The sequence below is a fragment of the Tauraco erythrolophus genome, chromosome 6, assembly GCF_009769465.1.
Source record: "Tauraco erythrolophus isolate bTauEry1 chromosome 6, bTauEry1.pri, whole genome shotgun sequence".
In the NCBI taxonomy this organism is placed as follows: Eukaryota; Metazoa; Chordata; class Aves; order Musophagiformes; family Musophagidae; genus Tauraco; species Tauraco erythrolophus.
Genome location: NC_141470.1, coordinates 45,091,086 through 45,106,476, shown reverse-complemented (window position 1 = coordinate 45,106,476; position 15,391 = coordinate 45,091,086). Strand labels below are relative to the sequence as shown.

General features: G+C 52.8%; 1 protein-coding gene across 1 annotated transcript; it reads left to right on the top strand.

Moving 5' to 3' along the window:
• Positions 1-7,178: 7,178 nt before the first annotated feature.
• NKX2-1 (NK2 homeobox 1) lies at positions 7,179-9,021 on the top strand. The gene is given in 4 exon segments (XM_086613936.1): positions 7,179-7,341; positions 7,344-7,416; positions 7,418-7,542; positions 8,351-9,021. Coding segments are annotated over 4 exon segments (1,032 nt in total).
• Positions 9,022-15,391: the final 6,370 nt, after the last annotated feature.

The window sequence follows — 15,391 nt, the reverse complement described above, 5'->3', positions numbered from 1 at the left end:
TTAGGGTGAGATCGAAGACGTCCCTGCTCATTGAAAGGGGGTTGGACTAGATGACCTGTAAAAGTCCCTTCCACCCCAAACTATTCTAAGACACTACGACAAATTTCAACAATAGCAGCAGGTCGGCAGGGCCAGGGGAGCCCCAGGCCCCGCGGCCCGGGCCCGGCGCTGCACTTCCCGCGGCGGCCAGCGGAGGCTGCTGTGGGTCGCCTCCGCCCCGAGGTCCTGCCGGCGTCTGGCCCCGACGCGTCCCTGCCCGGGCACGGCGGGCGGCGGGAGCCGCGGGAGCGCCAATGTAGCGACCCACCGTGCGGTGATTGCCCTTGCCAAGGGAAAAAAGCCAAGGGCACAACGGGGCAGCTGGCGGCTTCCTTTCGAATTAAAGCCCCGAGGGAACTCGGACCCAGCCCCAGACTGAGGAACAGAGGGGAGGCAGAGAAGGATTTGGGGGCAATGAGCGGAGCACTCGGTCACTGCGAAGTCTGTGACAGCAGCACAGCTGCGGACAGATGCGCCTGGAGGCGCGGAGTTTGCGCGGATTCCCAGGCTGCCGTGCGCACGCCGGCGGATGCGCCGGCTTTCGGCTGGGTGGCCCTGCCCGGCACCTCGGGGCGATAAGGAAAGGCCGGGGCTCATCGCATCCCTTCTGTAACTTGCCCTCGAGTTTTGCTATGAAAACAAAAGCAAAGCAAACAATTCCCTTCCCCCCAGCCCGAAAATAAAGCTCGGGCACCACCCGGGCTGGTCGAAAGGGCTCCATTGTCGGTTTTAAATGAGATATCTTTGCAACCGCTCGCCCCTCCCCGAGCCAGCGGGGAGCCGCCCGTATCCCTGGAAGCGAGAGGTAGTGGGGAACAAAAGGCAAACTCCGAAGTGACATTGAAAATAAAAGGGAGCTTTGGTTACCCCCACGGAAAGGTCGAGGGGGAAAGGTCGCCTTCCCGTCAGCGCACGTACTCCCGACGGGCGCGGCCTGGGCCCGACCCGCGGCCGTGCGCCGTCCGCGCAGCCTCGAGGGCGCTCCCCGCGGCGCATCTAGGACAGGCTGCGGCTCCCCCAGTCCCTCGCCGGGGCAACCCGGCGACAAGAGGGGGCTTGAGACCAAACCCGGGGGCAACGGGCAACGCACCCCGTCCTCGCCGCTGCGGTAAAAGGGCTCTGTAAATCAGACTGCTGGTGCCGGCTCCCAGCCTCCCCCCTCCACTCCGCACCCACAGGCACACGCGTGTCCGCCGGCTACGCGTCCAGCCCCACCCGGGAGCCGGGAGCCCCTTCCCCTGGCGCCGTCGCGGCCGCGGGCCTGGCGGCACCGCTACCAGGGCAGGAGCCGCCCTGAGCCCCGGCGGAGCCCACGGGGAGGGCCAGGGAAAGGGAGGGGAGGGCGGCGAGGTGACCCACTTAAAAGCCGAGTTCCTTTTTGAAGCACTTAGAGACGACAGGGTTGAGGACTCTGAATGTATGCGTAAATATATACTCTTGGATACCCACTGCCGGAGGTATGCACCCCACACACGTGTATGTGTATGTGTGTAGTCTGGATATGTATACAAAAGCATGTAACTCCTAAGTTATATAGTGTAATATACCGATAGCTATATCTGAAAACAGAATAACAGATCGATCGCGGCAGGATTCTGTTTGTAGGTATGTGCCGATAGAGTATTTACGTTATGTATTTATATCTATAGAATCTATGCCTCTATTGTTAACTGTCTCTATAGGACAACTTTTTGCAAATTGTCTCAGCAACCACCTCCCAGAAATCCTCCGCAGAAATCTCCTCTGGCTTGGGTGTATCAAAGATCCTTTGGGGCAACGAGAAGTCTTGTATGGGTGTACCGACAGCGTCGCCGCGATGACAGCCAACTGACGTTAAGGAGGACAGATATGGAGGACATTATATTAATTGCTACTAATAACGGTGCCAGCATGAGCGGGTCAGACAGTAGCTTATACATCGGCGCGACCGCTGCTGCCGTCCACCCCAAGCTACCGGAGCATCCATGCCTACTAACAGCCCCTTCCCCGGGGTCCCCACGCGGGGCAGCCACGGAGGGGCGCGGTGTGACCGCCGGACCGAGGCGTGCCCTGGGGCCCCGCCGCCCTCTCCCTGGCACGGCGGCCCTCCGCCCGCCACGGCGGCTCCGGCAGGCCTGCCCCGGCAGCCTGTACCTGGCCCCACCCTGGCCCTCTTGGCCGGGAACGGCCCGGCAAAGGAAGGACGGGGCGGGGGGGGGCGGGGGGGGGGGTCGGAGGATTAGGGCAGGAGGGTTCAGCCGTCCGCCAGGAATTGGGGAAGGAGGGAAAAGAGCTGCGAGGAAGCAGCGCTGCCCTCGCACAGAGCCTTGCGAGTGGGGCCGCCGGGGAGAGGTGGCGAAGGGCCCCCCAGAAAGCACGGATGCGAGATGCTCCACGCCCTGAGCAGCTGGAGGAGCAACTGTGCGTGCGCTGCGGAGGGGTGAGGATTTTCGCTTTTAGCCTTTGGTAGTTTCACTTGTTTTCTGAGATTCCCACACCACGGGAAGAGATTTCGACCCGTGTTTCGCGGAGTTCCTCTCCCACGAAAGAGATAACCAGGGCAGTGGGACTTTACCACGGCGGGGAATCGTCCCTATGAGCACCAGCAAGAGTTTTCCCCCTCCCCGACCGCTCAGTGCCCAGGGAGCGCTCGCAGGGAGCGCGTCTGGGTAGCACTCCTGCCTTACACGCCCGAGCATGTGCTTTCCAGGCAGGGAGCGGCTCCCAGCGCCCTGCCCGCGGCCGGCGGTGACAGCGACACAGGTCCGCCCTGTTCGGGTACTGCGGCAACCTCCGCTCCGCTCTCTCCCTCTCTCCCGGCATGGGCTCTGGGCACGGTGTGACGAGCACATCTTCCATTTTGGGGGGGCTATCGGTACGAGGTTTGTGTTACACCGACATGCTCAAGAAATCGGTGATGAAGTTTCTGTGAGCTCGCTGAAGGGGGGTCGAGAGGGGAGAGTTGCAGCAAGTCGCCTCGATGGTGCCCCTTTTCTAGGAGCAGGGGTTTTGGGAGGGTAATTTAAATCTCTCTATGGATGCGTTAGAGTTTGCTGACGACCATGAGAGAATGGAGCGCTGTCCCAGCTCTAGCGCTGTCCCAGCCCTGCTCTTGCCTCCTTTAACTCAGCCTTCTCTAGGAGCGGCTGGCCCCGCCGCAGAGTCCGCCGCCGGCCGCAGGCAGGGCTGCGGGCAGGGCCGCCCCCTCGGCGCTGGGAGCGGGGGCGGCAGGGCTGGGCAGGGGGTGCTTCGTGTGCCGGTGGCTTGGTGCAGCCGGACACGCACCCGTGAACCGGCCCACGGGGAGCACAAAGCATCTCATGCCGTTGTATCAAAAAGTTACGCCTAGAAAGTGTCCCTCTTGTTGAGAAAGGATTTGCCTGCGGGTTGTGTGGGACCTTTCCCCTCCCAGCCCAGGTGCTCCGAGGGTTTCAGCCAGCCCTATTGGCCAGTCACACCTAAGCGCATGCTTAAGCCCTGCGCTGAATCGGGGCCGCGCTCCTGCGTGGGCTCCGCTTGCGGAGCAACGGCGCGGAGCCACCGCGGGAGCTGAAAGTGCTTAAAGGAGGGGAAAATAAATTTGGGGCAAGGAGCTGAGTTAGTCGCCAGACCAGGCAGAAATGCCCCCGCACTCCCACCCCGTCCGCGGCTTCTGCCCGGCGAAATGGGTGGAAGGCAGAGCTGTAGCCCTTCGGCGGCTCGGGCTGGCCGAGTACGTTTGATTCCCCTTGGGGAGGCACAGCAGCTCGTATGAAAAAGACATTGTTGTCTTTGGAGAGCCCTGTGCGCACTTTCAAAAGCTGATCCTTGAGTTCCCAGCCCCCGCAATCCAGTTGATGAGGAAACGCGCTGCGGTCTTGGTGGCACCGTTTCCATTGGGATTGGCACCATTTGATTGACAAAGTCTCCCATTCTTCCACCTCTCGAGTGTTATCAAACGGATTGTGTGGGGTCAGAAGCTATTGAAGGGACGTCTGTGTAGCCGCATTCTGCAAACACGGGGTGAAGACCGTGCCTTTCTCATGAAAATGCTTCCACCAGGCAAAACGCATCTCATCTTCCCTGCTCTCCTCCTTAGCATTTTCCTTTAACTCGAGCGTTTTGCTAAAAGCAGCATCACCAGGTAAACGAACACATCCCTAGAGGCAGCCTAGGCAGGACCCTGTCGGGGCGGCCACTCTCCCCGGGGGCTGCGGGGAGCCAGCTCTGGTAGACGAAACTCGGGTGGAGGGTTTGAAGGAAAAGGGTGAGCGGACGGGACAGGGCAGCAGGGAAGAAGCTCTCTCGCCACTTGTCCGGGGTTTGGCTCACCCCGTTATAGTTCATTTGGGGCGGGAAAGGAGGAGCAGAGGCTGACCTGCTGCCTTTTCACTAGGTCGATCCAGCGGGGCTAAAAAGTGCTGTCGGGACCTTGCGGGATGTAGCTGTGCCCGTACGCGCGTCGGCGTGTTTCTAAATGAGCGGTCAGACCTACGAAGGGAGCTCCAGCCCGCTGCCCAGCGAAGGGGGGACGCAGAGCTCTCGCATTAACTCCGCTCTACGAGACCCCGCGCGGAGTCCAGGCTGGGCTCGCTCGGGTTAATCTAATCGAGCGATGTTTCGGAGGCCATTTAACCTGCGCTCTTCCGAGCGGGAGGATAAATAAGCTCGCCCCGCCGCACCGGGTCGTTCCGGCGGTGCCCTCGGGAAAGCGCAGGGCGGGCGGCGGGCGCCTCGTCCGCCCCCGCTCCCCTCCGCGCCCGCCGCCGGAGCCGGCCCCGGGGCCTCCCCGGCGGCCCCACCTCGCGCTCCCCGGAGAGAAACGGAGTCGCTGCTCCGGCCCCGCAAATTGCGCGGTCACTCGCTGGCGTTCTTCTTTGATTTGAGCCGGCTGCCTTTAGCCTTTTGGTGGATCCTGTGGTATTTTTTTTTTCTCCTCCATCCACCCCCTCCGTTTGAAGACTAATAAAACAGACACGGAGCTGATGTGCTTGAGAAATACGAGGCGGGGGCGGAGGGGGGGAACGACACCCAAATCACCGAGGCAAGTCTGTCGAATGTCTCTCTGTAGGAACAAAACCAAAGACTGTACTGAAAAACACGCGCAGAAAGGGGAAAAAAAAGGGGCGTCGGAGGGAGGGAGGGAGGAAATGTTCCAGAGATCTAGAAAGACAAGATCTAAAGATCTGGAAAGAAAAGAGGTAAAAGCAGCCGCCTTTCTAGCCCAAGGTCGCCCTTCCCTGCCTTTGGTGACCCAGCAGACTCACAACAAGCCCACTTCGGGGTATTCAGCCTTGAGGGAGCTGGTGCCGAAAGAGGCGACTGAGATGATGTAGAAGAGCTGGAGGCCTGATTGAAGGAAAGTTCCCCCGATTATATTTGTGTGGAAAAGCTCACCTCTTGCAGAGCTCTAAAGTGTATCAAGGCTGAGGCTTACACTTGAAGGATGTTAACTCTCATACGGGAACCTACTTTCTCCTAAACGGTTTCTTGCCTAGTGAATGAGAGCCTCCCAATTGAAGCAAAATGATCCTTATGTACTAATATCAAGCACAGTCACAAAGCGACCGGCTATTTATGCTGCCACTTTAGACAAAGATATTTAGTTATTCCCGGGTAGCAAGTGCACTTTTGCATTTTTAAGCACGAACCAGCCGAGCACAAACATATTTACAAGTGCAATTACTAAACAGTTACTTGACACTTCAAAGTCACTGGGTTAACTGTACCTTCGCAGTAATTTTCTTAATATTCAGGTAATCGCTGTATTAAATTGGTCTTGCCGAGGCCGTAGGCCGGAGTGTGCAACACTCAGGGGAGGTTTCTCTCCTCCGCTCGGGAACACTCCGAAATATAAGCTTTGGAGACACTGGACAACGTGGGAGATTTCTTCAAAGACCCGAGTGACATTAGCTGCTGGCTGCGTGTACGTGTGTGTGGCTGTGAATGGGCTCGCTTTTGTTTTCACACCGAATCCGAGAACAGATACGAAAGTGCCAGAAATTGCAGTTTATTCCAAACCGCAGGGAATTCATTGGCAAGGTGGTGTAGCAGATGACCTGAGAGGTCTTCTCCAGCCAGCTCCCGTGCTGTATAAATAACCTTAGAAAGCAAGCAGCTTCAGGTTCAGAGGGACCACGAGAGCCTGTGACAATCTTTGCCTTCGAGAATAACGAGCGATATTTTGCGCTAATCTATTAGCGTCTCTCGCCTCAGGCAATTAAATTACTGCTTGTTTTTGAAAACTTGCATCTTCCACCTCTCCCTGAGGTTAAAAAAAAAAAAAATAAATAATAATAATAAAATAAAAATTCCTAGGTGAACGGAACTTATGGGTTTAGGGAGAGAAACGATCCTCGCACTAGGCGTCTCGCTCTGGGGGTCTTAGCAGACCTAGAGAAGGTTCCCCCGAGATGCTAAATCCCAAGTGCCGTTCAGGCACCAGCCGGCCGGGGTACCTGAGAAGCTGGTGAGGGGAGTGCGGAGCGCTGGGAGCGGTCGCCCGGAGGGAAACATCTGCCCTCCGGAGAGCTGCCCTCCCGGCGGCGGGGCTCCTTCCAGACCAAACTTAGAGGGAGGAGAGGGGGACTCAGTCCTTCTGCCCACCGGCATTCAGCCCCGTCTCCCCAGCTCTCACAAAAGCTGGGCTGACAGCCTTGCCACCCAGGAGTTGGTTTTTAATCCTCTCACCCAGTCAAACGGGGGTCTTTTCGCCTTGCCTTCCATTTCCCGTCCACGACATTGCCACCCCCGAGAAAAATAAAATGAGTTGTGTTCACGGAGTCTCTTTCTCTCTCTCCCACTCTCTCTCTCTCTCTTTTTTAAGACATAAAAAAAAAAAAAAAAAATCCTGACAAGTAAAACTTAAAGGTGTTTACCTTGTCATCAGCATGTAAGCTAATTATCTTGGGCAAGATGTAGGCTTCTATTGTCTTGTTGCTTTAGTGCCTATGCCCCGCCTCTGGTGGCAGCCTAAAACCTGGCGTCTGGCTAAAACAAACGAAAGGCAGCCCTGAGCCTCCACTCAATCCAATTAAGGCGGACTTCGTCCACTCGGTTACGTGTACATCCAACAAGAGCGGCGTTAAGGCAACACCAGAATATTTGGCAAAAAAAAAAAAAAAAAAAAAGATTTGCCTCCCCTTCCTTTTTTTTTTTTTTTTTTCCCCAGCCGCCGAATCATGTCGATGAGCCCAAAGCATACGACTCCTTTCTCAGTGTCTGACATCTTGAGTCCTTTGGAGGAAAGCTACAAGAAAGTGGGCATGGAGGGCAGTAACTTGGGGGCTCCCCTGTCAGCCTACAGACAGTCTCAGGTTTCTCAGCCGGCCATGCAGCAGCACCCCATGGCCACAACGGAACAGTGACTGCCGCCTACCATATGACAGCGGCAGGGGTCCCCAGCTCTCCCATGCTACGATGGGGGCTACTGCAATGGGAACCTGGGCAACATGAGCGAGCTCCCGCCTTACCAGGACACCATGCGGAACAGCGCTTCGGCGACAGGATGGTACGGCACCAACCCGGACCCCCGCTTCTCCTCAAGTAAGTCAGCCCGGGGCTGGGTGGCAGGCGGGGGGTGGCCGCGCACCTGCCCCGCCACACCGCGGGCGACGGGCTCCGGGGGCTCCGCGCCAGGGCAAAAGTCTGTCCAAATCCCAGACGCCCCCCCCCCCCCCCAGCCTCCCCCCCAATTCTTTCTCCTGCCCGAGGATCATGCCCCGTTCCTTCTCCCCGGGCTGGTTTCGCGGCAGCCTCCCGGGGTTGCTTTTGCGCGGGGAAGGGGATGGGAAGCCCTGGGGTGGCGGGGAGCGGGAGCTCTGGGCTCGCCGTCCAGCGGGGCGGCTGCGACGCGGCACGGCCCGGGGGTCCGAGAGGGAGCCGGCAGTGCCATCCGCCTGCGCGCCGCCCGGCACCGGGCGGGCGAGGGGGAAGCCGGAGCCGCAGGCGCCGCGTCCCGGGAGGTGCGGGGGGCAGCGGGCGAGTCCTCCCCGGCCGGCGCCGGCGGAGCCCCTGTCCCCGGCCGCTCCCGCCGCGCTGTCACATCAGGTACTTGCTCGGGTGTCACCCCCCGGGCAGGGCGAGGGGCCAGCGGTCGCCTTTATTCAGCGGGGCTGGGCCGGGCGAGAAGGGGGGTCCCGTTGCTCGCCGCTCGCCTTGGGGACGCGGGACGTTGTTTGGGAGCGGGGACGCCCCGAGGCCCCGGCCGAGGCTGGGCTGCCGGAGGCTGCGAGGCACCGCCGGGGGCGAGAGGCGGCCGGGTCGGCGGGAGCGCGGGGGCCCCGCTCGGGCCGGGCCGGGCCGGGTCGGGCCGAACCGAGCCACCTAAAACGTGCCGCCTTCTCCCTTGCAGTCTCCCGCTTCATGGCGCCGTCCTCGGGCATGAACATGGGCGGCATGGGCAGCCTCGGCTCCCTGGGAGACGTGAGCAAGAGCATGGCCCCGCTCCAGAGCACGCCGCGGAGGAAACGGAGGGTCCTTTTTTCCCAGGCCCAGGTTTACGAGCTGGAGAGACGCTTCAAGCAGCAGAAATACCTCTCCGCCCCGGAGAGGGAACATTTAGCCAGCATGATACACCTCACCCCGACTCAGGTCAAAATCTGGTTCCAGAACCACCGCTACAAGATGAAACGCCAGGCCAAAGACAAGGCTGCGCAGCAGCAGATGCAACAGGAGAACGGCTCTTGCCAGCAGCAGCAGTCTCCCAGAAGGGTGGCGGTGCCAGTGCTTGTAAAGGATGGCAAGCCCTGCCAAGCAGGCTCCAACACACCCACAGCAGCTATCCAGAGCCATCAGCAGCAGGCGGCTACAACGATCACAGTGGCTACCAATGGCAACAGCCTCGGACAGCATCAGAGCCACCAGACAAACAGTGCGGGGCAGTCTCCAGACATGGGACAGCACTCGGCCAGCCCTTCCTCTCTGCAGAGCCAAGTCTCCAGTTTGTCTCACCTAAACTCTTCTACTTCTGACTATGGCACTGCCATGTCTTGCTCCACCTTGCTATACGGTAGGACCTGGTGAAAGGATTAAACAAAGCAAAAGAAAAAAATAGGAAAAAAAAAAAGCGCAGATTTTCCAGTCACGCAAATCTCTGTCCTGTCCAAACTACTGGGTGTTTTTCTTTTCTTTTTGCTTTTTCTTTCTTTTTTAACCCTCCCCTCCGCCCCCCGGTTTTACTGAGTGGTTCTCTGAGGACCTCTAAGAGAAAGACATTTTTGTTGTTGTTGTTCGGTTTTGTTGCTACTCTTGATGGTTTTGGTCTTTCTTTTTTCTTTTTTTTTTCCCAAGGTTGTTGTATTGGGTGTTAAAAAAAATTCTGACTAATATCACGGACCAGTCTGCAAAAGGGGACCATAGTTAGGCATGGTCCGAAGGCTTGGATTTCAGATGTACACTTTGCCAGCGTCCTGGGACTTGCATGTAAATATAGAGATTTGGGGGATGGGTGGTTTTCCCCCAAAAAAAACCGCATTCGCGTCACCCAGACACAAGAAGCAGCTTCCCCCCTCCCCTGTCTCCTCTCCCAGCCCCGCGCCAGGCCAGCGGATGGAGACGTGGAGTCATCAAAGGCTTGGCTTTATTTTCCTCCTTACGTTTGATGTGAACCTGTAGCTGTATAATGCTGTCAAAAGCTGGACTAAACCCATAGTTTTAGTAGCCTGTATATTTGTTGTAAAAAGAAAAAGAAAAAAAATACAATCAACCAAACCAACCCCCACCTTTTTTATGGACACTGATCGCCCCGTCGTAAATCCTCCGGCAGTTTGTTATTTGCGCACGCCGCCTTTTCCTGTTGTAACTTATGTAGATATTTGGCTTAAATATAGTTCCTAAGAAGCTTCTAATAAATTATACACATTACGAATATTCTTTTTTTTTTTTTAATTTCCCCTTGGTTCCCCCTCCTGACCTTCCCTTCCCACATCTTTTTTTTTTTTTTTTTTTTGTTTGTTTGTTTGTTTGCTTGATGGTAAAACAACCCCGGGATGCTGCCAAACCCTGAAATGGCCCCTGCCCCTCCCAGGCTCGGACCCTGTTCCCAGAGGGGATCTGCACCAGGGAGTTAACGGGATACAGGATCAGTCCTCAGCGTGCAAAAGTGACAAGCAAACGCGTGGGATCGGCTCCAAATTCATTAGCCTGATTACTGGGGGGCGGGGGCAGATCAGAGACTTCTTGCTAGAGAAAGAAAAGTATTCCGGGAGTAGAAATTCAATGCCAAAGGCACGGAGGAGAAAGAAAGTAAAAGTCTAACGCCACTAGAAACAAATTAACCTGCTGCAGTATAGAAGATGCGGCCGGTTTAAAAGCGTCCAGTTTTAATACTTTGTAAAAAAAAAAAAAAAGAAAAAAGAAAAAGAAAAATAATAATTTCTATCAGGTTTTCCTATGTACTTGTATTTTAAGGGAAGTACAGTCACCTTATTTATAATCAAAATAAAAAGATAGTTTATTGTGTACGACGAGTAGTTTGAATTAACTTTCTTTATCAGACTGTATTTTATTTTCTACACGTACTCACCTCCGCAGGCACACACCCCCCCCCCCTCGTTACCCAGGAGAGAGGTTAGCACCTCAGTTTAAAGCAGATTGTTTGGGGGGTTTTGTTTTGATTTTTTGTTGTTGTGTGGTTTTGTTTGTTTGTTTGTTTGTTTTTTCTTTTTTTTTTTTTTTTTTCCTGTAGCGATTTGGAAAGATTGTAAAGAAGGAGATGAGGAGAAGTACGTGTGCGCGCACGTGCGTGTATTGTGGTGCGTGGGGTGTGCGTGGGTGCGAGGGGTGCGTGCCTGGCTGAGACACAGAGGGGGCGTTTGGTCGGAAGGTAAATATTATGGGTAATGTAAGACAGTTAGATATTAACTTTGCTGTAAATATCTAAAGCATATCAAGTTAAGGAGCTCGTAACCGGACAAGCCCGAAATACGTGTAATTCGCTGCCTTTCGGGTCCCAGATATCCCTTTTGTGAGTGTAACAAAATAAGAAGTTCCCCATCCGAAAAGATCTCGTAGCGTGTTTTCTTTTGCATTTGCTGCTGGGTTTCGTGTTTGTTTGGGGTTTTTTTGTTTGTTTGTTTCTTCCTCCTCCCCCCCCCCCCCCCCCCCGATCTCCTCAGTTAAACCACGGAAGGGAATTGCAGTCATTGAAAGACCAGTGAATTACAGTGATATTATGAAATGCTCATATTTTTGAAGAGAAAGAAAGCGGCTTGCCCGCGATGGAAACAACCCAACCTCCAGTTTAAGTAGCAGCTTTCGAAAGCTCCAGTCTTTTATTTATACAAGATAGCCGGTGTTACTCGGACACCAAGTGCTACTTTGGATGGAGAAAAAGGGAAATAGAGAGAAGAAAAAAAAAAGATTATCGGATTCTTTCTGCCTCCCTCCTCCCCCTTTATTTCTAACTAGAGGACATCACGTGTGTCAACAGGAATTTCGAGACCTTTCATTCTTTATATTATGTCCTGCTTTATACAGCGACATTCTCAACTAACCCAAAGAATATATTTTTTTTTTTTCCTCTACGGAGAATATTCGTTTCAGATCTATAACATCATGTTAAGAATGGCGGAGGGGGCGGGGCGGGGGGGTCTGGAGCTTACTGTTGTTTTTTCTGATAAAAGAAGCAAGTCTTGGGAATTCCTGGTCCGTGGCTCAGCTCTGCCAGCTCCGGCGAAGGGAGCGAGAGCAGAGTTAACTCCATGGAATTTTTAAATTGGGGTTAGTTTCTCTCGGAGTTAATATACAAGACCAAAGGGGAAAGTGCTGTGGTTAAGTCGACATTTCCCCTTCAGGCGTAATCAATGTTTGCATCCTTTCAAACACATGAACTTTTAAAAGTGAGGAGCATTGAGAAGTATTAATACAGCCGAGAAATATTATTCCCCGCACCCCCAAATATTGGACTTAATGTGTTCGTTAGACATCCAGCCAGTGACTTTTCTTTATAGACTTGGGGGGAAATAAATGAATTTTATTGTGTCTCGACAACCTCATAAACACATATTTGGTGGTGGGTGTAATTACTGTAATGGATTATTATGTACACTGACTTATCTTTCTTAAACTAGATTTAGTTTCGATTAAATAAACTCGTTTCCACTTTGTCTGATGTCGGCTTAGTTTAAAGTCTGTTTACTTGTTCCACAGAAAGGTGAATTCATCTCTTTATTAAGCACTAGAAACCGAGCAAACACAGTTCAAACTGTATTTACATATCAATCAGGAGAAATGCAAACAAACTGCTCTTTAACAATTTTATAGAGGGCTTTTTTATGGCATTGTGTTATTGCCTTTTATCATAAAATTCTTTGTATAAACCAGTTATGCCTTGATTGGGACGAAGATGTTTCGGGAGGGGGTGGGGTGGGGTGTAAATACGTTCTAATCTCCAGTCTCCCTCGAGAACACTCACGAGAACTTAGTCACTGTATAGCTTTTCTAAATTAAAATATGTGCCTCCGTCTAAACGCCTGTTTCTTCCAATACGCTGATTTTCAGTCTCCTGGTAATCAATGCAGAACTTGGATAATGGGATGGCGAAGGGGGGGGGGGGGGGGGGCAGCATGATTCAAATCTGAAATGACGGAAGAAATGCACGTTTCCCAATATAACTACCCGTTTATCGACGTGAGCCCGTGGGCACCCCATATTTTCAGACATGAAGGGGTCTAGTGAAGAATGGCTATTCCCTTCTGCTCCCCCAATCCCTGGCACTGCCTCTAAATGTAGGGGAATCGCGGAGGGCATTTTTTCCTGCTGTAAATAGGAGTTCACTCTGGAGTGCCATGAAGTGTGCATGTAGTGGCACAGCAGGCTGTGGAAAAAAAACACAACACAACCAACAACCCACAACCAACAAAAACCCACCACCGCCACAGCAGCAGCAGCAACAGCAAAAGGCTTCTTCATATTTGCTGTTTCATATCAAAACGGTTGTGTGGTGGTGTTCTGGTTTGGGTTTTGGGTTGGGTTTTTTGTTTGTTTGGTTTGGTTTTTGTTGTTGTTGTTGTTGTTGTTGTTGTTTCACAGCAGTCTGTTAGCAACAGAGATGCTCGAAGGAAAGGCTCGGAGAAGTCCGCGGCACCGGGGCCTGCACTGGGTGCTGCTGCTCCCCCGGCAGCCGGTAACGGAGCAGCGAGGAGCTGTGACCGTGCTTATGGGGTGGGGGAAGCCATGGGGAGCTGATCTAAAAGTATATCGCCTGCATGTCGGTTCAAAAGGCAGAGCAGGGCCCTAAGACAGTGTTCAAAGTGCAGATCCCAAACAATGAAATCTGAGACAGCTCTGAGATGACACCAAGAGAACCAAGAGAAGTTGCCGCGTGGGGGGGGGAAGTATTTCAGAGTTTTGTGGAGGAGCGCAGGTAGAGGGGCCTCGCTGGGAAGGCAGCCCCGGTCCAACTTGTCGAGACGGCCGCTTTTACAAAGGGGACCTAGAGGTAAAGACTGAGTGACTTCTGAAGAATTTCAGTCCTTTCATGGCCTTGTCGGGAGCGAAGCTGAGAAATATTTTTTTTTTTTTCAGTCTGACCTGCTGTTCCTCTCCTGATCCCCTTCAGGGGGAAAAAAACCCTCCAAACCCTAAGTAAATGGTAATACTGTTTATATGTATCAAATGTGTACAGAGATCTGACCCAGTACGGCTGTTCCTATGGGGTAAAGAGATTACCGTCTCTGGCAAAGCGGTGAATAATACGAAATGACTTTCTTTTTTTTTTCTTTTTTTTTTTTTTTCCCTCCCCTCTGGCTGCAAGCACATTAGGGAGCAGGTAAGGTCAAAGTTTTCTATATCCTATGTCTTTCTCTCGAAGTCTTCTGGTCAGCTATATAAATAAGACAGTGAATAAGATGTATTGATGTAAAAAGAATCTGCAATTCGTTTTGATGCTTAAAACAACTTGCTGTGCAGAAAATTTCTTGGGAAACCTAGAGATGAAACGTTAACTATGCCATTTAATCTTTGATGTAAAAGTTTTTGTTGGGGGAGGCGGAAGAGGAAAATCGGTATTTTTTTTTACAATGACACAGACATTAAAAAGCCAAGACATTTATAAATGGCCGGATGCATTACCTACGAAAGATAGTATTAATCCACTGTCCTGAGCTGGCATAAGGAAACGGGGGAAAAAAAAAGTTAAAAACGTATATTCTAAAAAATATTTACCAGGCGACTAATGACACTTAAGTCCGTTTTCACTGGCTAGCTTCATATCTCACGCCAATAACTAAATCTGAATACGATGGCTGCTGGTTTCTGAGTTATGTTTCTATTCGTTACACACAGTGGGACTTTCCGAGTGATTTTAAATTAGTTTGTAGGTTGTGCTTCTTTGGCAAGTGAATTTACATAGCTGATTTTAGTGAACGTGTATGACTTATTGCAGTCATTGGATGAGAGTTCCCCACAATATTCCGAGTAGTGCTTCGTCGATACAGGAGCTCCGTAATGTGCACAGGAAAAGAATAAAACGCATGTACACGTGAGGTTGGGGTGGTTTTTGGTGCTTTGTTTTGCTTTGTTTTTGAGGGGTGCTTCGTTTGTTTGAGTTTGTGTTTGGGCTTTTTTAAAATAAAAGGATAGTTGTAATGCTTAAAAACTAAGCAAGGTATGGGATCTTCACTTCCATCTGCTCCGGTGGATTTCACTGGAGTCCTTCTTCTCGAACAAGTAAATTTGAGCAAGCAATAACGTACTACAAGGCGACAAACTTACAGACACCTGGGATCTTGGAGGGAACAGACTTTTTTTGCTTTATATCAAAGGTGTTGCTGAAGTGGCTGAGTTCATTTCAGCGTGTTACTGACCTAATAATGTGACTCTAGGACACGATTCTTTCGGAATTTCTCTCGGTGCCTTTGTTTCTTAAACTTCTTGTTTCGGTGTTGCTGTTTCTCAGAGAAGCTTTTAAAAATATTATCTCGCTTTGAGCACCTTCTTGATTTGGGCTTTTGCCCTTAACCTGTGCGTTACTTCAGAAACGCACTGTTGCTGCTGCGAAATGGAGTGCACGAAGCTCTCCGTCCCCTGCACCTCTCTCTGCTCACCGCAGACGAAAAAAAACCACAAGTGGATGACCGATGCGGAGCGTGTAGTCTATGTGTGCGTCTATATACGAATTAGGCCTATAGATGTTTGCATCTGATAGCGTACGTAGGAGTTGATGCTCCCGGCATTAACTGTGGGGTATGGGCAGTAGAGGCGGGCGGGAACGGGAAAACTCTTACTTTGAAAGAAGCATTGCCCGCCGGCCTGTGCCTCCTCTCCGCTCCTTGTTTTACACTGAGGAAATCCTGCCGCGACTCGCCGCCTTTGCCCACCCGAGGCTGCCCCGGCGGGAGCTGGGACGGCGGCGGGAGCCGGCGGGACGGCGGCGGGAGCCGGCTCCGCAGCT